This window comes from Pteropus alecto, unplaced genomic scaffold (genome assembly GCF_000325575.1).
Source record: "Pteropus alecto unplaced genomic scaffold, ASM32557v1 scaffold15, whole genome shotgun sequence".
Taxonomy (NCBI): Eukaryota; Metazoa; Chordata; class Mammalia; order Chiroptera; family Pteropodidae; genus Pteropus; species Pteropus alecto.
Window position 1 is genome coordinate 1593813 of NW_006436286.1, and position 23456 is coordinate 1617268.

Here is a 23456-nt window from a genome sequence, read left to right on the forward strand (position 1 = left end):
GGCCGGCGCAGCGCCGAGGGGCGCTGGGCAGGTTTGCGGAGTTGGTCGCCGCCAGCCGTAGTGACAGGGCGCAGAGAGAAAGCCATGCGGGCCACAGCCTTCTCCGGAGCGGCCCTCGCCTGGGTTTCTCCCTTTAGCCTGTTCCTGGGTCTCCAGGAAGTAAGGACAGGAAACACCGTTCCCAGCTTTTGTTAGGGACTGCAGCTCTCCCTGAGGGCAGTGATTTTCAAGCCTGGTGCACATTCAAGTCACCTGGGGATTTTCAAGCCTAGTGCACATTCAAGTCCAAGAGAGAGAAAAGTGAGTCTCCCTGTGCCCTGCCCTTCCAGTCCTGATTTTCTCTCGGGGGGTGAGGCCCTGGTCCCCACAAGGCCCTGAAGTGCACCAAGATTAAAAGCTGCTGTCATAAGGTGGGTTAGACTCCCAAGGTCAAGTTGAGAAACCCCTTTTCAAACTCAGAAACATCGCTGTAATTGTGGTTTCAGCCTTGACTAAGATGTTGGAACAAAAAATAAGGATGCCCAGGGCCAAATCGGTCAAAGTCTGTAGAGGCGGGGCCCGGGTGCCTGGGTGTGGGTTCTGATAAGTCATCAGGTGCTGCTTTGTGCAGTGGGTGTTGAGATTAACTGACACTGTTGTGGAGTCACAGGGCACTGTCCCGTTGCCTGAATCAAAGGTTAAATGTCACGTTGGAATTAAGGGTTAAAGGAGCAGTAAGTACTACAGCCACAGAGCATCTCGTTCCTGATTCTGACTTCAGCATGAGGCTGAGAGGCAGTGACTGTCCCTGTTAGAGCATCGCTCTTCAGAGCCGATGGTGCAATCGCCTGGGTCAACCCAGAGCGTCTGGGAGGGGCCCGGGCGCCTTCACTGACAAAGGGCTTCCGGAAGACCCTGCTGCTGCGTGTCCCTGGACTGTGCCTTGCATGGCAGCTGCTGGAAGATGTTCCTCCGCCAGTTGGCACGCACAGCATCGGAACCATCTCAGATTTACACAGTGGTTGTGACTCAGTGCTCCCGTGTCACCACCGTATGTCCTCTGAATCAAAGATGCTGTTGGACCCTGTGTGCCAGGGCTCATGCTGGCTACTGAGGGATGCAGAGGTGGCTGCAAAGACCTTAGCCGCTGTCTTCATTGGGCGCTTTGCAGCCGTTTCGGTAAACTGGCCAGCTCGTTCCCCGCTGCTCCGTCTTCCCGAGGCTGTTCTCACGCTGCTTTCCCTGGGCTTGTCATCCTTCTCTCTGAACCTTTGTGGGCACTTGCTCTGCCTGATCCTTAAACGCGGCTCAGCTGCAGAGCTCTCCCACACTCCCTGGACTGTCCTCACTCCTGGTTTCTGTCACTGGCTGTACGCCAGGCACCCCAAACCTTCGCCTTGGGTCCGTGCTCATCTCACGCCGGCGGCTCACTCCGCGCATTCCCTCAGGTCCATCCGCCGTGCCAGCCTCGGAGCAAGTAGCTACTCATTTATAGCCTAAGTTTTTTCTCTCAGAAGGAGCTAAAGCAGTTTCCCTGGGTATAAAAATTTAACAAGACTATAAAAATAGGAGATAAGAGAAACAAGGGTAGCGGTCTAAAGTAAGCATGAAGTCTTGCACTTGACCCAGGCAGGCCCTGAATCTGAACGGCCTGGTGGCCAGACCACCAAGAGCATTTCCAGAGAGTTCTGTGGGACGTTGTGCCCAGATGAAGACAAGGCACGCGTGCGCCGAGGGCTGGGCTGTCCCAGTACTGGAACCAGGTGACACGCACAACAGCAATGGGCTCGGGCTGTGTTGGTCCACGCCATCCCCCAGTGACACAGACCTCGTCTCGCTCTGAGGCCTCAGGGCCCCGCTGAGCACCACCCGCCCTTAGACCCCCGGCGACGCCAGCTCACTCCTCCCCACGCAGACACACTGTGCTTCATGCCCCTTTTCCTTTCTCAGCCTGTCCCTCCCTTGAAAGATCTGTCGCTGTCTTCCTGGCTGAGCCCAAGTCCGGTGCCTCTTCCTTCCCTGCTTCTCCAGGGCAGCATGCCAACAACGCATGTCCCCGACGCAGCCCATAAACACCTTGGTCGTGGTTCTGCTCCGTTCTTATCACAGCCGAAACAACATGTTGGGGTCGGACTGTTCTGTTCGACTGTGGCTTCTCTGAGGGGACAGGGCCTACCTTATCCTTGTGGTCCCAGCCTGTAGCACGGTGCCTGGCACACAGGTAAGGCTCCGGGCTGCCGAGACTGTCACATCAGTGAAAGCGAAACATTGCCACACGAGAGGTCAGGTGTGTGTGCTGTGCAGAAGCAGGAGGGACTTACCTGGCCCCCATGAGCAGGGACTTGCAGGCTGCAGTTTTGGGAGCTGGGGGCTGCAGCAGGCGCGCTGTGAAGGGATGTGGACGTTCTCTGCGTAGGCCGCAGGGCGTGGGCCTTGAACAAGGCCTGTGGGGAGTGAAACCTGGCCTCCCGGGCAGCGGGCTGCTAGCTGGGTGAACACTGCGGGGGCCCGAGTGTCCGGCCAGGGCCCCAGGTGGCGCAGGAGGGGTAGAGGCCGGGGGCAGGCGAGCGGCTCATTCTGAGTGGCGTCCAGGGCAGCTTGCAGGGGCCTTTAAAGCCTCCCCTTTGGTGCCCCTGGGCACCCTGCAGTCACATGGGCATGGGGAGAAGGCAGGCCCCGGGGGCAGAGTCTGGCTTGGGGCGTCTCCACTCACCCGGAGGCTTCAGCCTCCCTGTAACAGCGCCTCCTGGGGCCTGCCTGTAGGGACGGTTTGTCACGTGTGGTTAAGTGCAGACCCTGGGGAAGACCAGCTGACGCAGCTGGACGACCGTGTCTTTCTCAGGCCAGGACAGGAGGCAGGAGGCAAGAAGCCCTCCAGGTACCGCTCCGCCTGTTCCCTCCAGGGAAACGGGGGACAGCGCGGGTCAGAGGTGACAGAGGTGGTGTCTGGAGGGGCCGCGAGGCTGGGGTGGGAGAGCAGGACCAGGCGCTTCGGGCTGCACTGCCCAGAGCCTCCATGTGGCAGGCATCACCCTCCAACCGTGCGGGGTGGCCCCTGGGCCTGTGGGCGTGCCAGGCCGCAGTCTCAGCCCTTGCTCCTGAGCCTCCCGCAGCCGACCTGCCAGCTGGCTGTTTATGCCCCAGTGACAGGTGCGCAGACGGAGGCACAGGAGGGCCTGTGAGCGTGCCAGAGCCGGGCATCAGTGGTAGCCTTGTTCCCATCTGAGCTCGTGCCAGCCCGCAGCAGTCGGGGGGAGCCCCCTCCTGTGATTGCTCAGTGTCCCCCTGGCCTCCAGGCTGCCAGGGCAGTGTCATGGGCCACATGGGTAGCTGGGCCGGGCCTCCCCTGGGGCTCTGCGCACAGCCGCCTGCCCCGCAGCACGGGCCCTGGGCGCCCAGGGCGCCTCCCCCACCTCTGCCCTCTGGTCCTCCCCGCCACCTCACTTCATGTGTGGCTTGGAACCTCCAGCCCTTGGTAAGGGGCCTGGCTTTCCCAGTGCGGAGGTCTTCTTGGCCCGCACTGTCCCCGACAGGAAAGGGGCCAGCAACCATAGATAGTGGAGCGTGTGCCAGGGGCCCGGCCCCGCTCAGAACTCCGTGAGCCCTGGGCAGTGTTCTCTTTGCGATGCTCACGGGCCTCTGAGTCTCAGGGACCTGAGCCCAACAAGCAAAACCTTCCTGTGGGAAATGTGCTCAGAACTGCGACGGCAGGTGAGCCGCACTGCGGAAGGTGGCCGGGCCCGTCCAGGCCAGGGACTTGCAGGAGCAGAACGGTGACCGCCACCGTTTCCTCTTGCTCTGCACTCTGCTGTCCCTGGCATCAAGCACTGACCTGGGAGTGGAGCTCTTGCCACCCCGGAAGGGACTGTCGGGACCCGAGACCCAGCTGAACATCAGGCGAGAGATTCGAGATGGTCCCCATCATGGCAGAGCTCTGGCTAGGGGCAGTGAGGGAGGCCTAGTGGGGACAGACTGGACCGAGATGACGGCCAGCCCCATCATCTTCCCCTCTGGCTGGCATCTGAGGGGGCCAGTCAGGCCCCTCCAGCGCGTGGCCCTCTGCGCGCGGCCCCCGGTTTGCATGACAGCCCTCTCCAGGCTGGCCATGAGCTGGCGGGGCTGCCACAGGTCCCACCAGCAGATGCGGGCCCTGAACGACTCGAGTCTCCCTGGGTCCCGCACAGAGGACTCGGAGGGGAGGAGGCGTCCATGCTGCTGGACTGTTGTGGCTTCCGAGACGCCCAGCACTGCGACCCGGGAGCCTGGTGGCCACAGTTCCAGTCATGAGGTGGCTTCTCTGGGGCCCTGAAAGCTGTGTGGAAGATGGCCCTGGGCAGTGTCCTCTCCATTCCATGCTCACCGCCTGTCCCCCTGTCCGTGCCACAGGTCCCAGGCCGAGTCACACAGCCGTGCCGCCTGTACAGTGACGCTCCCCCCCTCACCTTGGAGGGCATCAAGGACCGGGTCCTTTACGTCCTGAAGCTCTACGACAAGATCGACCCGGAGAAGGTACTGGGCGCCGTCTGAACGTTCTTTAAACAAGCATCTGATCACCGGTACGGAGTTGAGAGGGTCCCACCAGACGTTCAGCAGTCTCCCTGTGCCAGCCGCCCAGGCCCCGCTGGGAGGCGGCCAGTGGAGCCAGCGTCCTGTGCCTTCCGGCTAGGCGGTGCAGACGCAAGGATGCGCCCACACGTGCACCACGAGCACCATGCGCCGGGCCATGTGCCCCCGCCCTTTAATCACAAGTGGTGGCACGGCCCGCGCGGACGCTCTGCAGCCCGCCCTGCGAGCGTAGAGCTCGCGCCGTTCTCTGCTGGCACGTGAGCTCCTTATTTAATGACCGACGCTGCCGTGTGGGTTTCTGGTTTGTTTTTTGAGGGGTAATTGACATGCATTAACTTCAGGTGTGCAACACGGGGATTCGATACTTCCGTATATTGTGACTTGATCACAATAAGCCTAGTTCACACCCAGCTCCATGCACAGTTACAGATTTTTTCCTCGTGATGAGGACTTTTAAGACCCACTGTCTCAGCGATTCTGAAACGTGCAACACAGGATAGTCACCATGCTGTTCCCTGCATCCCCGTGATCGCTGGTCTTGACGTGGGTTTCCGACAGATGAGAGGCGATGCGGGAATAAACACTATCTGCCGTTCGTGAGGGAGAGGGCCGTCGCCTCTGGGGTGTGGCGTCTTGTTAATAAGGCAGCAAGAAAGACCAAACTCCAATGCCATTCAGAGCAGTGAGCAGAGATCTCAGTAAAATGTGTAAAGTGAAATCCATCACTAGGTTTTTACACGTTGTTAACCACTTCAAACCAAGGTTAGTAAGTCGCCACGCAGGGCACACCAAGAACCTGTGTGGGTGATGTTCTGGCTCCCCTGCTTGTCGCTCTAGGCAACGATTAGGTCACCCTGGGAGCGAAGGCTCACAGAATCTTGTGTTTGCTGCCCTTTCTTGCAGCTCTCGGTAAACTCGCATTTCATGAAGGACCTGGGCTTAGACAGCTTGGACCAAGTGGAGATTATCATGGCCATGGAGGACGAGTTCGGTAAGGCACGCAGAGCCCCGGGGCTGCAGTGTGCTCCTGGTTCAGGGGGACTGGCGTGAAAGGGATGCTGGAGTGAGCTGGGATCCGCATCGGATACGTGAACAGCAGCCCTGCACACACACACGCACACACGGGCCTTGGTTACCTGCAGCGTCCTACGCACGCTCCCAGTCATCCACGTTTGGCACAGTTAGTTGTACAAATGGGACCTTTCAAGGCTCCACAGCTCATTTTTTCGGGTGAATGTGCCATCCTACAGAGCCGTTCCGAGCTAAAATCCCTCACGGTATGCTATCTAGGGGGGTGGATCTGTTAGGGGAGGGGTGGGAACGGGGTTTATGGTGATGGTTGCACCACCTTGTGAATGTACCAAAAACCACGAGTACAGCTTAAATGGGTGAGTTTTCTGTTATGTGAACTACATGTTAAAGGAACCAGATGTCTATCCAGCACGATACACATGTTGTCCAGGGCGTAACTGGCTCGCAGCTAGATGGGCTTCGGGGTTGTTACAGAGGTTGGGTGCTTTCAAGTCTGAAGGATCTGCTGTTTCTGTACTCAAGTACTGTTTAACATTTTACTTTCTAGGATTTGAAATTCCTGACATAGATGCGGAGAAGTTGATGTGTCCACAGGAAATTGTAGATTACATTGCAGATAAGAAAGATGTGTACGAATAAAGGATCAGGTAGGTAATTTGATTGCAGAACGACATTCCCCCATAGGATCAGTCTCTCTAGGGTTCTTTAGCAAAGTAAGACTTGGGGAGAAATGGAAAGTGGGGATGCTTGACAGAGTGGCCCTCGGAGGGGGCCAGCCTTAGTGACCTTTGTTCTCAGGAGGGGCTCAGAGCGATTCAGGCCTGGACAGACCCCTCATAAAGCTGTCTTGTGGAAAATACTGAGCAGGCAATCCCGCAGCAGAGACTCGTCTCCGCTGTCACCCCAAGGCCAGCCCAGCTGCTGTCCAGTCAGGTGGGACGGCCTAGTGCTCAGTCAGGCTGCAGGGGCAGGAGGACAGACTCTGGAGTCAGACACTTGCTTACCTGTCCCAGCTCCGCCGCGTTCCGCAAGCCTAGCGACCTCGGGCAGGCCACCTGGCCTCTGTGAGCGTCAGCCTCCTCACCTGTAAGATGGGGATGAAGATACAACCTACCTGGGGCTTTGTGAAGGTAGAAACGCAGTAGTGTATAGATCAGTCACTTAATGACAGTGCTTGATGGGAAAGAGGCCTGTCAGGAAGGATTAGCTGCTGGGATTTAGGCTCTGGGACAACCACGAGGAAAGGCTTGAAATGCAACAGCGCCCGTATGCCCGTACTCTGGGTGCAGCACCTCGGAGAGCGCCCCCGAGAGTCAGTAGCTGCGGAGAAGGCTGACCTCACTGTGTCTTTGCCAGATCCTTTTCTCGCGGGAGAAGACGCGGAGGAGACGGGCGCGTGTCTGGCAGCGGGGACGCGGTTGGTGGCGGTGCTGACAAGGCTGGGCTGGTTCTGTGTAGACTTGTATTTAAATTGTCTATGTTTTTGCCCTTTAAAAATAAATCTATAAAATCAGCACTTTTCTCAGTCTTTAGTTTTCAGCGATGTCTGTAAAGTGCTTTTTCTATTGACTTTGCATAATGTTTTTAAAGCTCTGTCCCAGGCAGTCTCGTGGATGAGAAGTGGGTGACTCTGCCAACAGTGGACTTGAATTAAGTTTTTCCCCATCGCCTTCCGTGTAAGGAATAATAAACCTTTTTGCCTCAAAACCTTTCTCCATCATTTTATGGCTTCTCAGATGCTTCGTGACACCACCACACGGGTTACTTTTTCAACCGTCCTAAGGTTCTTTCCAGATTAATAGCATTTAATAGTTTTAGAGGACAGAACACTCTGGGAAGGTCAGCTTGGCAGGGCGTGCCCCCGTCAGGCGTCAGCAGCGTCAGCCCCACCCCTTCCCCGCAGCGCCGTGGCAGGCCTCCCCGGGGTGCATCTGAGCCCGCCACAAAACTACCTGCTTGACGGCAGCGGCCGGGGCCTGTGGGAGGCGGGGTCTAACACGTGCCGTGCTATGTGGTGGATGGGAAAGGCGTCCCAGGCAGGGAGGGCATGGGCGGGTGGCCCTGGGGTTCCAGACGTGGCTGGGACCTCAGTCTGGTTTTTGGCAGTGGGGGCGACAGTTTTCTGCAGGGGAGATGGAGGGTCAGATGGGTTTGTGCCCAGTTGCCGGTGGCTGTGCAGATGGACAGAGGGGATAAAGGTGGAGGCTGCAGCCAGAGCCCACCAGGGGAATGCAGAGGCACTGGGCGGACAGTCGGAATAAAATGGCACAATGAGAAGGGGACAGGGCTAGGACTTCTCCCCGTCCGGGGAGAGAACTCGCCGGCAGGGGGCGTTGAGCTGGGCTGAAGGGAGTCTTCAGGGCTTGTCCCGCTGAGGACGCCCACCCCAGCAGGCTCCTTATGCCTCCGTCCATTGGTGACAGGCCTGACTTGGCTGTCACTTCTCTGATGAGTAAAGTGGGGGTGACGAGGGACGTGGGAGGGTGCTGATAGCATAATGCAGATAGTCTGACCCGGTGCCCGGCACGTGAGTGACTCGGTGAAGGCGCGGACGTCACAGGCTGAAGGCGGGGCGTTTGCAGCAAGGTCCTCATGGACAGGGCGCCCGGAGGAGGTCCCCATGCCTCACCAAGGCTGGGGCCCACAGGCGGTCCTTTCCAAGTGGAATTGACCTGGCACGTAGCAAGAGGCTAGCCCTGCTAGGCAATCTGCCAGAGCTGTTGTCACCTAGTCTGGGGTGTTCGCCTGCAAGCCCCCGCCTCACTGGATGGAAGTCAGCTGGCACGTGTGGCTGTGAGTATCGTGTCCGTGTGGAGGGCAGGGGTGACGAGCCAACGAGAGCCCCAGGTACTTGCCTGAAATGCTTAGGGAAGAAAATCGTCCCCTTTTCCCTGGGGTCACTAGTCGGGTGGGATTCAGCCCAAGGGTCAGGCGCCCGAAGACCCCTGGGAGCACCTGCTCTGGGTGAGGCTGACGGGACTCACCCGAGTTAGGTGGACTGGCTTGTCACTGAGAACAGGAGTCCTGCATCATGGGCCCCTGGAGTAAGCCCTGACCTGGGTGAGCCCCGAGAGGACTGCCTTCTAGGACCACAGCTGCAGCTGGGCACGGGGAACCCACGATGTGGAACACTCGTGACAAGAAGGGAAGAGACAGATCGGGCTCATAACGAAAACTAAGATTGAAAAAGGGGAAACGCCCTCCAGTGAGAGGGAAAACCAAGACTGTCAGCCGGTCGGGGCATCAGAAAAACACAAGACTGGGTGCAAAACATCTGGTTTATTGACTGGGAAAAAGCTCTCGAGGTATTTTGGTCTGTACGTCAGGAGATAGTACTGAATCGACAGTGTCCTTGGACGATGGGGGCCACAATATCCAGAGGCGAAGTGCCATGGCGTCCCCACGTCTGTTGGATGCTTCGGCAAACCGCAGTGCACGTAGCTAGAGAAGGGGAAGCAGACATGGCCACTCCGTAAGGACCAGTGAGCCCAGGTGGAGGGGTGAGGTCACTGTGGCCTGCTCCAACTTTCTGTAGGTTCGAAAATTTTCCAGCACAGAAAAGAGAAAACAACGAGGTGTTCGCGAGGCAAGGGGGAGGGGCGAAAACGAGCCAGAAACTTGGAAATTATAAAATGGGTGAACAGCAGGGAAGGCGTAGCACGGGAACAGAGGCCAACAAGGCCCAGAACACACACAGCCATGACAAAGCAGGGAGAGCTAGGGTTAGTCCCAGCTGGAAGCGCCCGGTGGAGGTGGCTCAGGGGTCCTGGGTGGGAGGCCTCTCCTGTCCCCACGCAATGGGCTGGACACTGCCTCCAGCAAAAGCAGAATTCGTTGCTTCTTGCTCTGATGACTGGCTCACAGGGTCCCTACTGCGGAAAGGGCTATTACCCACAGCAGAAAATCGCTGGCCCCCGCCCCAGAAGTTCTGCTAAGACCTTCAGGCTGAGAGTTATGTCACATGTCACTGTCCGCCCTATGCGCTGAGGGGCAAAGGCGCCTGGAGCAGCCGCTGACAGCTGGGACCACAGCCAGACACGCCCTGTGTACAGACAGCAGACGAGGCAGGCGTGGCCGTCGCCCGTCCCCCACCCCAACCCTCTCCGTGTCAGTCAGACCCTTGAGCTGGGAGCCCAGCCATAGGGTCAGGAGGCTGCAGAAGGGCAGGAAGGGGTGGGCAGCCCAGACCCTGCAGGAAGGCTCGCCATGCACAGGGGACCAGGGCCCGCGGGAGTGGCGTTGGGCCCAACTGGAAGTGACAAGCTACAAGCATGTCTCCATGCCCAGGGCTCTGCTCTTTCCACCTGGCACTGGGTCTCCCCTCCCTCCGGGGTCTCTGTGGCTCGTGGTTTAGAGCTTGAGCTCCAGTGCAGCGTGTGAGCGAACGTGTCCTCTGAAGCTAAATGGCTGGGTGTCGTCACATGAGGCATGAGGATGCGAGGCCAGAGCAGGTGGAGGAGGGCCATCCTGACAGGAGCGGGGCCTGGGCCATGACTGAGGGAGGAACCCAAACCCCTGAACCAAGTGTTTTCCGCGGGATACACTCAAAGCCAAGTAAACAGGACAGCAAAATGGCTGCACAGGAACCATGCTGAGGGACCTCAGCTGGCAGAAAAATGGCTGTGGTCAGTATCGGTCCATCCCCAGCCCAAATCAGGCGCAAGAAGAAACAGAAGGAAAAGGAGACACAATTCATTATCAAACTTTAATTGACAGACTAATCTTACAGGACAAACAATAAGACAGCTGGTCAAGGTCACACTTCGAAACAGTCCAGCAGCACAGATCAAACAGACTGCACGTGTTCGCCTCCCCAACGGCATCTGCTTCCACACGCACCCGGACAGAGCGCGGCCCAAGGGGACACGGGCCTTCATGCACGGTGGCGGTGGCTCAGGCTAGCTCTGCAGAGCTCTAAGGGATACACACAGGCTCTGAGCAGCCTGGCAGGTGCATGGGCCGGACGTCTGCACTTCCAGGAGGTGCCCGGCCACCTGTGCCTTCAGAAAGGCCACCAGGCCCCGCTAAGGAGACAGGCACCAGTCCTAGCTGAGGGTGACTGTCACGAACCCTTAAGACAGAGGGACCATTCTTTCCCGACAACAGGCAGGAACAGAGGCGAGGGGCGAGAGAAGGCGTCCCTCGGAAGACGGGGGAGGGGAAACAGGCCGCCCCTGGCACACCAGGGGCCCACTGCGGCCGTCCCTTCCCGCCTCTGCCCCTACAAAGAGAGGGGGCAGGGCCAGACACTGCAGTGGGGGCCCTGGGGCCCCCCCATGCGGAAACGAGGCGGCTTCTCAGCCCCAAGGCTGCGCTCTGGCCCTCGTAAGGACAAGCAGCTGGGGAGAGCAGAGTGCGCCTGCGCCCGGCAGACCCTCCTCAAGCGGCCGCCACCCACAGGCCCAATGCCACTCCTCGCTCGCTGTCAGGCTGACATGACAGCGGGAATGGCCGCGGGCAGAGTTCTCCGCCATGTGGCCTCTGGCAGGGGCGTGAGGCCCATGAGCAGAGACCCGGCCCCAGCATCCTCCCCGTGTGCCCTGCGGCCCTGCCAGCTCCTCTGCCCACCGTGGGGCCTCCGCCCAGGGCCACCCCGGGCCCTGAGCAAGAACCAGCCCTGACGCTGAAGGCTGCATAGGAACCATGCTGATGGACAGTCCCAGGATGTCACCCAACAGGGCGCACGCACTCCAACCTGCAACAGACCTGGTATGTTCTGGAAGAGACCGCACGCAGGACTGGGTGACAAGAGCTAACACCACTGGGACCCAGACACGGTCTACATCAGAGGCCACCCGCCTCTGTCCTCCGAGGGCCTCTTGCCAGGTCCCCACGCAGCCTGGGTCAGGAGCCAGCACGCAGGGTGGTCCCACGGACTGGGGTGCCCTGGGCAACGGGGCTCGGGCAACTCTGTCCGGAGAGGTGTCCCTTATACTGCTCTTTATACGTAGCATCTCGAAGTAAGGAAAGAAGCACCATTTTACTTAAAAAAAAAAAAAGCTCACACAGGCTTTGGTCCTGTCTCGAAATGGCACCAGCCTGAGTGAGAAGCGGTTTGGCCCCTGGGGAGCGGGGAGACGATAGGACACACACAGTCACTGGGAGAAGGGACGTCACAGGGCGCGGGCAGCCACACAGACAGGGCGGGAAGGGCCTCGGCGAGCAGCATCGCCAGGACAAGTATCCAGGACAATGACGCTGGCCAAGCTAAGAGAACGCCATGCTGGCCACATGGCCATCTCCCTTCAGGCCTGGCCGGGCAGGAGACTAGCCCCCTCCACAGAGCTGCAGGCCGGCGGCCGCTGCTTTCTCACGGCTTCCGGGGGGCTGCGCCCCACAGATGTGCTTCTGCCATCAATGGCTGGACCAGATGTCCCCGCGGGCCGCATCAGCTGGCACTGACTACACCGGAAGCATGAGCCTGTCTACACGGCTGAACTCCTGAAGGGCAGCTTGGAGGGGAGGACACACTGTCATCACGAACTGGCTCACGGGGACAGTCACCTGAGGCGAACGCATGCTCAAACGTGTCACAGAACGAAGGGAACACCTAGAAACCAGGACGCAGGCTGGAAACCTCTCGCCAACCTCGCCACGCGGGCCTGCCACCAGAGAGGGAGGCCGCAGACACGGCCGCGGAGAAACAGCAACTGCACAAGGAGGCCACTCAGCAAGGGACGCTCGTTCGTGGCAGAGGCGACCCCGCTGCGAGGGGACAACGCAGCTCACGAGTGTGTGCGAGCAGGGGCGCCAAGCCCAGGGCAGGCGCGCTGGGCACAAGGCGTTTCCGCCATCGCCACGCTTAGCTGCCTCGGCCCGCCCACGCGGCGATGTGTCCCCTTGGGAGAAAGGCAGCACCTCTGAAGCTGGGACCAAGGACACTTGAACACGATGCACGAGCAGAGGGACCACATGGAGAAGCGTAATCAAAACACTCACTGGACGGCGTACGAATTTCTTGAAACTTCCAAAGTTAAAGGGTCTGGGCTGCGGCTCTATGGCGGTGTAAGCCGTCCTCCCCCTGACCCCACCCCACCCGAGAGGCCCCTGCTGGCCGGTCACTGCCCTAGACCAGCACGGCCCCAGCAGCCCCGAGCCAGTCTGGGCGTCAAGGCCAACGGCAGAGGCTGCGGACACACAGTCCGCAGCAGCCGCGCTCCCGAGGTCGTGCCCAAAGCGCGAGGCGTTTAGACAGGAGTCACCGCGAGGCAGGCTGCTGCTCGACAGACACCCCGGCAAGCGTGACAGCTCCCCAACCGAGACGCGGCACGCCTCCTCCCCACCACGCGTTCGCCAGCAGCAGCGTGGCCGGCGGGAGGCCAGGAGAGGCAGCGACGATGAGGTACAAAAAGAGGAACCGACATCTTTGGGTTTTCAAAACAAAAGTTCAAACCGAGGAAGTGAGAAAATAAAGAAGGGAAAGAAACTGGAATCGATGGACAGAAAAATATGGCTTCCTAACCCCCCCATTTTGCATACAATTTTATAGGAAAAACGCCCCAATTCATCACAACACAGTCCAGATGTTTGCAACCAAAGATTTATGAAAATATTTCAGTTGAAATCACTTAAAAAAAAAAACCCAGAAAGCTTTTGATCATTCCTTTCTAAACACACTGGCAGGCCTACTCTCGGACACACGTTAAGAGTATTCCACACACGTTCGGAATTCAGATTTATTGATTCCCCCCGTACTGACTTAAAAATGATATGAAGCTGACTGCAAGAAAGGGAACCGGTGGTTTAAGTTAAAATTAAGCTAACGGTGAAAGTACATCACCTCTGGCTTCAGTCACCACATCACCTTAGATTGGATATAGACTGTTTTTTTGAACAAAGTTCCAGAACTCTGAAATCCAGGGATGCTGCAGGCCTCTCCCGGCAATGTCCTTCCCTTTGGGTCAGTCTCCTGGGCCAGAGGTGAAAGTGCTTTCAAAAATACTGCCACTTCCCCAGCACAGTGTCTTTGATTGCGTCCACATATTGAGTTGGAACCCAGTACACCCAGTAGTAAGAGGCTTCCGTGGGACCCAACTGAAACGCCTAAGAGAAAGAGGAAAACCAAGCGACACTTCAGAGGCTGGGAGACGGGGTGGCAGACAACACACACGGGGGAGGCTGAGACACGTGGGGGGCATTCTCGTCAGTGACAGCAGAACCACGAGAAGGGGCCGGGACGTGCGGCCAACCCTAGCACAACAGCTCCCGAACCGGGGGCGTCGGGGCAGACGGCTGGCTCCACCCTGAGCTTCTGGGCTGGGGCCTGAGGGTCTGTGCCCCTACCGAGGTCCCGGGGGCTCTAATGCCGCTGACCCGGACACCAGTTCGGGAACCGCTGCCCTAGATGACGGTCACACACGCCCAAGGAAGCGGGTGAAACCGTCGGGAATGGTGAAAACCTGGGAACAGCCGTCATGCCCACCAGCGAGCAAACGCAAAATTAAAAGTGACACGGCCAATTCGTGGGAATTCTGGGTCACTTTTAAAAGGCGTGAACTGGATCTATGGTAATTACAGACAAACCAAAAAAAAAAGGCAAGACGTGGAGGATACAAACCATGACACCACTTAGGAAACTGACAAAACACGCACCAAGACTGAATCAGGGGCGGGGTGTGCGTGACCACCAAAGCAGAGACGGGAAGGCCCGCGTGACAAGTCAGGGTACTGGCGGTGGAGGAGGGGGAGGCAATGGGGACGTATTCAGCGTTGGAAAATTTTCCTTTACTTAAAGATTTAAAACAAGTTACAAAATATTTGCAAGGATCATTTCTCGGTGATGAACATGTGGGTTTGCCAGGCATCTCTGTTCTTTCCTGTCTTCTTCAAGACTTCTCTGAAAACGACAGAGCGCGGCCACCCCCAGGGTGACTCTGGCACACCAGTCCAGCTGGTGGGCTGGCGTCTGGAGAGGGCAGAGAGCTCCTCTGTCCCCAGACGCGGCGAAGGTGCTGAATGGCATTCGGAGAAGAGGGGCGAGCAGAGCCGCCCGCTGCCAGTGACTCAGGAAAGAAACGAGCACGTGAACTGGACCTGCGGCGAGCCCCCGCCGCACTGGCCCCTCACCAGGGCTCCAAGTGGCCCCCAGCTGTGTGGGCCCGGGCCTGGCTGCCTGAAAACCAGGGCTGCAAACCCCAGAGGGCTGGACCCGGAGGACGAGTGTTTCGAAGGGCAGTGATGGGCCCCGGCCGAAAAGATTAACGCCCAACTCTTAAAAGCAAAAACAAAACAGCTGAGCAAAGCTATCCACCTGCGTCCTTGAGACAGAGACGAGGTGGCAGGGCCGCTGGAGGGCCCGAAACCTGTCGACCCCACTCCCAGGGGCTCGCCCAGCTCTGCGTCCCGACCAGGCCGTGCTCCAGTGCCCCCACCTGAGCGGGAGACACCGACAGGCCGGGGGGCGGGACGGCTTCCCCAGAGCTTGAGGATCCGCCACGCGTCCGGGAGGACTGCCCTAACGCCAGGCCCCCGCACCGCCTCTGCCGCGGACTTGGCAACCCCGGCCCCCGGGGACAAGGACCGTGCTGACGCAGCTGCAGCCCTGCTGGCTGGACGCTGGAGAGCTGCCCCTCAGACGGAGGACGGCAGACGGGCGCCTCGCCCTGTCACAGCGGCTTCGGGGTGTGGGCACCTAAACTTCATTTTTAAAGTGCCCTGGGAGGCGGGAGGGCGGGCCCGAGCTGCCCATGTCACTGAGGCGCCCTCGCTCTGCGGCCTGGGCACTGCCTCCTGCCTTCCGCCTCGGGGCACGAGCTCCGAGATAGACCCCGTGGGGTCCTGGAAACGTGACGGTGCGGCCGGGGAGGGCGACAGGGACTCAGGGGCAGCGCCTGGCGCCCCACACGCCCGGGCTCGTGGGAGCTGCTCTACGCGAGACAGAAGTTAAAAAGAAACCCACAAGCCGTTCCTCCTCTTCACATTTATTTTCCTGGTCTAAGAACAGGACGTTACAAAGGGGAGGGAGGCGGAGGTCTGACAGCCCTTAAGCTGCGGGAAGGCGGGCTCGACAGACCGGGGCTCGCCCCCCGACCACGTTCTGCGTGGACGAGGACACGAGGGTGTCCAGCCCGTGCCTCGGCACCGCGAGCCCCCTGCTCGGCACTCACCATCATGTGGTAGTCCTCGTGTCCCTCGATGGGCTCGCTGACCACGTTCTTGATGGAGCCCATGGGCAGCTTCTCCGTCCGCTCTAAGTCGAGAGGGATGACACTCGTTATTCAAAGCCCGCCTGCTGTCCCCGTGGACCCAGTGGTCCCCCGAGCCCTCATGGGGACGGGACGTGGCGATGGCGCAGTAAAGGTCTGAGAACAGAGCTGTCTCCTTCCTGGTCGTTTCAGAAGCTGACAACTAACAGATGTCCGAGCCACCCCACTGCACCCCTACTGCCCGAGCCAGCACTGGCGAAGGTCCCTGGTGCCTGGGACAGTGAGGGGGACGATGAACAAAGAGGCAGCAGCATGCCCCCGGGGGGGTCTGCGACTGGCCTCTCCCGATTTTGTGCACGCGCCCCTCCCTCCCCGGCCCCCACCCCTCCACACACTCTAAGTTCTCATGAAGCGTTTGTAAGCTCTTCCGGGGCCAGAAAACATGCTGCAAGTTTAAGGGTGGCAGGTGGCGGGCGGGGTGGCAGCGAGGGAGAGGGGCTGCTGGGAGTGCATGGGGGCGGCAAGACGGGGCGACAGCAGGAGACAGCAGGAGACAGCAGGGCACCTCGGCCCGAGGGAGCCACCACCCAGAAGCAGCAGATGCCTCAGGGACAGGAGAGGTTCTCAGCAAATACAAACCAAGTTCAAACAAACATTAAAAACTTTGCAGAGAAGTCTGGAAACGGCAAGATCTTAACCCAGATAACTTGATAAAACAGACCAGGAATTCAGAGACCAGGGTTCTAGTCTAGGTAGTGACTCGAGACGTTTCGTTTCTGTCCCGTGGGCCTCAGTCTCAAAAATGGGGATGGGACCTGCAGATACTCATCTGGTTTCGACTTTCAGTGGCTGTAAACCAGTGACCACAGGCAGGACCTGTCCAGCAAGCATTGTTATGAAGAAACGTCTTAAAATACCAGCCATCTGGAAACATCCAGACGTTTCACACAAAAATATGGGTTTCTGGCTTCTCCTGAAAATGCAAAGCATTTAACAGTCACGGACACACACTGCTGAGGGACGATGGGCCAGAGGAGATGCGACTTCCCCGCCATGCGTCCCTCCTGGAGCTGTCCTCTGTGGGGCCCGAGGCCAAGTCCTGCCACCCACACAAGGTGCCACAGAGTTTACGCCAAACAGGAGCCCCCAGCGTCACTCAGTAAAGCACCGTGGAAGAGCAGGCCAGCCTGTTGGTGGGGTAGCCACTTCACATGGCGTCTCACCGGCAGAAGGAAGAGAACAAGCTGTCCTCCGACACCCGGGTGACAGGTCCCCCAGGCAAGCGAGGGGGTGCCCAAGGCACGTGGAGCAGGGCTCTGGGTGGGGTAAGGCCAGCCCTAAGACGTGGATACTTCACGCCCATGCTGGTCAGTGAGAGGGTCTCACGGTGACACCCAACACACTAGGATTCTTCTAGAACCCTCCTCCAGCTGGGGCAGGAGGTTCTTGTTTACCCTGCAGTCATGGCGTGTCCCCCACACTGATCCCTAACACAAAGACTTCTGAGGAACCAACGGGCCTCAGACTTGGTTCTCGAGACCGCCCGGCTGCACCTACCCGCCAGGCCATCGGTGTCTCTGTCAGCCTCGGCCACTGCCTTCCACTGGGCTGCCGAAGCGACAGTCTCTGGAGAGGCAGGGCCTCGGCGAGGCCGCGATGGGACTAAGCCCAACCACCTGCCGACACCAAGGGAAGAGCTGAGGGAGCACCGGGCAGGGGACGACGGAGCGGCTCGGCGGAGGACGGCGACCTGGGACACGGGCCAGCGGCCCCAGGAGAGCGGGGAGCCCTGGAAGTCCGCGAAATTCACTGCCCACGCAGTTAAGAGTCCAACGTGGCACAAAGAACGTGGCAGGTAGTCACGCAACCGTCAGAAAGCTCGAGCGTCTCTGCCATTTCGGTCTTTGTTCGTTTTAAGGACCACAGTAGGATTGAAAACGAGAACTTTTCTGCATTTTAGATGATGAAAGTCTTACCCTCCATCACTCCGGCCTGGTTATTATAAGACTTTGGTGCCATCTGAAGCAGAATCACACTAACGGCCTGGCCCTGAAACCAGCTGACCCCCGAGGCCAGGGTCCCCTGAACTTCTCTTTAGCGTTTAGCTCACACGCTGAACACCCGCAGTGCAGGCCAGAAGCAGGTGAGTCGGGCATGCCTGGTCCCCTCCAGGAATCTCACGGGGACAGACAACTCAGAGAGTGACGAGTGCTCCAGGGCATACACAGGCACTCTCTCGACAGAAGCAGAGACAAGTCAGGGAAGGCTTCAGAGGGGGACGAGCGCGTGGGCCGCAGGAGCGGAGTGGGGAGGAGGCAGCGCACGTGAGCAAAGACGCACAGCGTCCGGGCGGCGATGCAGCCGTGATGCGTGGGCGACAGGGCCAGTGCCGCCGGGAACTGGGGCGAGTCCAACGGGCCACCGACGAGACCGGAGCCCACGGAGCAGCACCGGGACCTGGCCTGAGCACCGAAGGTTCCCGAGCACGGCGGTCAGTGAGAAAACCGGATGAAAGCGGGGCAGGACGGGGCAGGGGGCCGGGTGGCTTCCGCCACGAACGAGCACAAGGACACCAGGACTGGTTTTTCTTTTTTAGGCGAGACAACCCTTGGTTGACCTCACGGATTACAAGGACCTTGTCAGCTTACTATCCCTTATTTTTTACTTTTTACGCCTACAGCACCTGGTCTTCCTAGGTGGTCTCCCATCCAAGGACCGACCAGGCCCGACCCTGCTTAGCTTCCGAGATCAGATAGGATCGGGCGTGTTCTGGGTGGCGTGGCCATGGACAGAGGCGCCAGGAGTCATAAGTGGCACAACAGAGTGGTGAAGAAACACAGGCAGTTCCAGAGTGTGACGGACAGAACTCTGAACCACCTTGACCTCACGGATTACAAGGACCTTGTCAGCTTACTATCCCTTATTTTTTACTTTTTACGCCTACAGCACCTGGTCTTCCTAGGTGGTCTCCCATCCAAGGACCGACCAGGCCCGACCCTGCTTAGCTTCCGAGATCAGATAGGATCGGGCGTGTTCTGGGTGGCGTGGCCATGGACAGAGGCGCCAGGAGTCATAAGTGGCACAACAGAGTGGTGAAGAAACACAGGCAGTTCCAGAGTGTGACGGACAGAACTCTGAACCACCTGGGGAAGGGTGAGAAAAGACACGCTTCCCGCAAACAGTGAGCTGGACCCGCTGTGCACATGCGCGGAGGGCAGGGTCCCAGTACCGGAAAAGAGCACGGGGCAAACTGACCTACAGTGGCCAGGCAGGTGCCACCCGAAGGACCCTGGCTATGTACTAGATGAATGGGACAGCAGGAACTAGCCTGGCCCATTTGAAAGTGCGACGCAGCAGCAGCTGACACCAGTACTAGGGATGCAGGTCCACGACGGCTACAGCTTTTGATTTTTTTGAAGAAAACCCAAAAACATCAGATCGAGTAAAATCTCCCGATTTTTATAGACTATAAAGCCACAAAATCCTCTACCTGTGGACCAGACCTGCCCCCCAGGCCACACGACTGGGATCCCTGGTTTCAGGTGCCAGTCTGTGACGGATGGCCCAGACACAGACGGGGAAGGATGAGGGAGAGGGTCCACACAGGAGGCGAGCACCTAGAGCAGAATCAGAGGCCGGGTGCAGACAGAGCGGAGTGGAGATGTCCCAAGACAAGGAGCAGAGTCGCGCCCGAGACCGGGCGCCGCGAGAGGCGGGGCCGCGTACCTTTAGTGCCGATCCACAGCTGGTCTTGCTCGAGCTTGAAGGTGAGCCTCACTTTTCCTCCGGACTTATTGTACATGCCGGACAGGGGCACTGTTGGCAGGCGCTCCTGGAGGCACAGGAGTGTGTTACGGGATGGAGGGAACAGAAACGAGGTGGCACAGGAAAAGGACAAGGACCGGACACAGGCTGCGAGGACGGGAGCACAGGGACCTCGGCAACTCTCGCGGGATGCGCGCGGTGGCTCACCTGGGCCCCCTTCACAGAGGGCATCACGTCTTCCGGTTTCCCTTTATCCAGCACTTTCCTGTGTTGCTGTAACACAAGTCGGAAGGGATCAGTAAATGAAACAGAGGCCTGCATTTTCGTCACGTTACTACCTCTGAAAAAGAGGACGGAGAAAGCCTCGATTTTCGGGGTCAAAAACTTTTCCTATCTACAGGTGATGGACGGGTCCTCCTATGCCAGAGCAGCGCTGCCCCGCGGACGTGTCTGTGACGGTGGGCGTGCCACCCGAGACAGCAGCCGTGAGCCACACATGGCAGTTAAGCACTGGAAAGGGGGCTAGTGTGACCGAGGACTGAGACCTTCACTTTACTGAATTTTAACCAGCCACATGTGGCTACCACATTAGATGCCAAAGGTCTAGAGCAAACGGTGTCCCGGCTGACGCGAATCAGCTCTACCACCCCCCGCCCCCCACATCGCCACCGAGAGAATCGAACATCAAGCTAAGACCGCCACGAAGGGTGCTGCTCACACAGGTACAAACGACAGCCACTTCTGTCAACTTAAAGTCCCGAAGGAGCCTCTAATGATGCTGGTGGGAGCCTGACTGTCTAGAGGGGCGTTTCTTCAATGGACGGAGACCGGCCCCGCCCTCAACCCTGGCTAATGAGAAAGCCGGAGGGACCACATTCCCAGAGAAACGCCGATCATGCTGCAGGCTGATGTTAAGACCCCTTCCTCCCTCCCCCCGCAGGCAGCTCATGGGTTCTCACTAGACCCGCGGCCCCTGAAGCAGCTCCTGACTGGCCCGAATGCCTGAGTCCTGTTTTGCTCCGCCTGCACCTTTACGGGTACAATCACTACCTGACAAACCTAGGACTGTGGGACAATCAGCTGGTGGAGAGCAAAAATTTAATCGCGTTTAAGCACCAGGTGGCCATGAGCCAGCTCAAACCCTCAGTGGCACAGCAGAAACCCTCTGGAAGGAATAAACTCAACAGTGCCACACTGCTAACAAAGGGTCACCACGGACACCAGCCCCTGGTCCCTGAACAGCTGAGGAAAAGCCGGGACAAGAGGCGCCTCTCCGGAGGCTACGCCCCTTCCCGGGTATCAGTGGGACGCAGCGCGGGAATCGGAAGCTTGATGTGACTCACGCCTCAAAAGTTCCTTGTGAAGGGCCCTCCCTGCACTGTGGGGGGCAGTGCTAAACCTGTCGAGCTACCATCGGTCACTCAAAACCTGTACTTAGAGGCGTGTGTGCTCCGGGGTGTGGCCAGCGGCACGCTCTCTCGCGGCTGCCTCCACATATTTGACGCTTTCGTGCACACGGCAGAGGAAGACCAGGAAATGGACATGAACTCATCTGGTTACAAGCTTTATGACCCCGTGTTTTGGGGTCGAAGTGTCCAAATAAACACCTTTTGGGTATTAACATCGTTTCACAATCCCTTAGCTGAAACCGTATGACAGATATTTTGAGCTTCTGCAAAGCCCAAAAGTTTTGGTGGCTTTATAAATGTGACAAAGACGTCATGTCACATCTGGGTCTGGGGAAGCACCCTGTCACCCAACATGTCAGCATTTTAAAGGAAAACCGTGAACATTCACACTAATCCTAGTTACGTTTTGCTGCCACGTTTCTAAAAGCAAATGGGGTTTTAGACTCTTTAAGGGTTTTGGAAGCAGATGGAAGATGTGGGCCGATGACGGAAAACTGTGTCCTTCTCACTGCTGGTCACATGCCTTGGTGCCTGTAGTCACTAAAACCAGTGCTGTTCCAGCTGACCCACTAAGAGTGCCAGCAGGCCCTCCAACAATGAGTGGGATCTGCTAAGTGACAAGATCACAAGTGACGGTTCCTTTGACAGTGACATCCTCTCACCTGTCCTAAGCACAAAAAGAATTTTAACGGCTCCGACGAGCACGAGGCAAGGCCCCATGCGCTGCACCCAAAGTGAGCAACAGGGAGCGAAAAATCAGGCCCGAGCTTCATGGACCAGGAGGGGAAAAAATACCAGCGCAGTCCTTCCCAGTCAGCTTCGCTCGGCTTCCTGAAACGGCCAGTTTTAGAGGAAGCCCTGAAAGCCACTCATTTCCGCGCCGCTCCAGAAGCGGGCTTGTGGACTTGGGGGAAGCCACGTGCCAAAAAACAAACGTGAGCACTGACGTGACGTGGAGTTAATTCTAGCGATGGCGCTTTTCCATGGCAGGAAACGCGGGAGCGACGTGAGTCTGACTCTGCAGCTGCCTTCGCAAAGGCCTTATCCTAAAGTAGATAGACTTGAGACACACTGACCCGCCAGATGAGACAAAGCTGCAAATCTCAGGTAGTTGTCACCTCCACTCAACAGCCAGCCGCACCCAACTGCTGCCATAAATTTCCATCATGGGCCCTGTCCGAAAAGGAGCTTATTCTAGGGAGGGAGGACACATAGGCCACGGCTCCGCAGGACCAAGCCCGCAGCGTCTTGGGCCTGACGGCCGCGTGCGGACTCACCTTCTGTCTGCACAGTGGCTCCTTCTTGTTCTCCTCGGCCTTCGCGTCCTGCTGCGCGGCGTCTTTGGGCGTGTTCACTGCTAAGACATCGTTTATCGTGGAGCCAACCACCATGATCTTGGCTCCGCTGGTCACTCTGATTTCCCTCAACGTCTTCTCCTCAGGGACGAGTCCCTTATACATGACCTTCTGCATGGCTGGCGGGAGACCTTGGGAAAAGGCAGCAGACAGTGAGAAGGAACGAAGACCGTACCTGGCCCAGAGCCCTTTGGCAAACGGACCCCAAAGTGAATACTGCTCGCCCACTTTTGTTTGTGCGCCCAGGCAATTCACAACCTGACTCAGCCTCAGTTTCCAGAACTCTGAACAGTGATCACACTAGTTCCTCCTGTAAGAACTTATTTTAAAGATTAAGAGATAGGACAGAGAGTGCAGCTCAATGCTGGGTATTCAATAACTACTTAACAAACATTAGCCGACGTTCATTCCAAGTTGTTCCTCAAGCTTCCAATTGCTCAAACCTTAAGTCCACAGACCTTAAGGATACAGAAACCATTAAGAACCAAATCCCTGTTTTTATGGAGTTTATAAGCTGCAAGGAAACACGCCAAAAAAAATCGCTTCACAGAGCAAAGTGCTATAAATGAAAATTAAGGGACACGAGCATCTGTGCAGGGGCCAACATGACGGTCAAAAGCAGTTTTCCCTCAACTCCTCTATGAGAATTATCTGACACATTTGCTAAAAATAAAATCCCGGCCACATTCCAGACCCACTGAATCAAAATTTCCAGAAAGAAGGACCTGGGGGCTGTTAGTCCATCGAGTGCGAACGGTAGTTTTTATCAGAGATGCTCGGGCAGCACTGATTAACCGCTTGGGCCTACGAGTCAGACTCCGGCCTCAATGCCCGCTCGGTGATCTTGGGTCTCATTCTGCTCGCTGAATGATGGGCACCCTAGGACCCACTTCGGAGGGCTGCCACAAGGGGAGCGGCCGGCATGGGGCCCCGCACAGTGCGAGCGCCAGGAGCCAGCAGGCGCAGGGGGCCTGCGGGCTGTGGCTGGCAGTGCGGCGGGCAGTACCTGTGATCGAGTGAATCTTCTGCTTCAGCTCGGAGCCTGTGCTGTCCAGCGGGAACTTCACGTCGTGCTTGGTCTTGTTCCAGATGATCTTCAGGTCCACCAGCTCCCGGCCCGCGCCGCCGCCCGCGTCCTCGCCGTTGCTGACCGAGGCCTGGCCGGCGGGGTCCCCGGGGGGCTGGGCCGGGGCCGGCTGCAGGCT

The 23456-nt window shown here is 58.2% G+C and overlaps 2 protein-coding genes and 2 pseudogenes across 2 annotated transcripts in view; 1 reads left to right on the forward strand and 3 right to left on the reverse strand.

Moving 5' to 3' along the window:
- The first annotated feature begins 4287 nt into the window (after positions 1-4287).
- Positions 4288-7284, forward strand: NDUFAB1 (NADH:ubiquinone oxidoreductase subunit AB1). Its single transcript, XM_015589882.2, has 4 exons — positions 4288-4488; positions 5449-5536; positions 6125-6224; positions 6934-7284. Exons 1-3 carry the CDS (start codon positions 4303-4305, stop codon positions 6214-6216), a joined length of 366 nt encoding a protein of 121 aa, XP_015445368.1. The 5' UTR covers positions 4288-4302; the 3' UTR covers positions 6217-6224; positions 6934-7284.
- A 5817-nt stretch (positions 7285-13101) lies between these two features.
- UBFD1 (ubiquitin family domain containing 1) overlaps positions 13102-23456 on the reverse strand; it is a 10640-nt gene continuing 285 nt past the window's right edge. The window contains exons 2-7 of the mRNA XM_006912551.3: positions 23258-23454; positions 22174-22382; positions 19695-19760; positions 19449-19554; positions 15684-15766; positions 13102-13620 (exon numbers count right to left, since the gene is read on the reverse strand). Of these exons, the coding sequence (XP_006912613.1) occupies positions 13510-13620; positions 15684-15766; positions 19449-19554; positions 19695-19760; positions 22174-22382; positions 23258-23454 (772 nt within the window). The 3' untranslated portion in view covers positions 13102-13509. The remainder of the gene's footprint in view (positions 13621-15683; positions 15767-19448; positions 19555-19694; positions 19761-22173; positions 22383-23257; positions 23455-23456) is intronic.
- LOC112480284 lies at positions 18394-18512 on the reverse strand (annotated as a pseudogene).
- Positions 18660-18778, reverse strand: LOC112480286 (annotated as a pseudogene).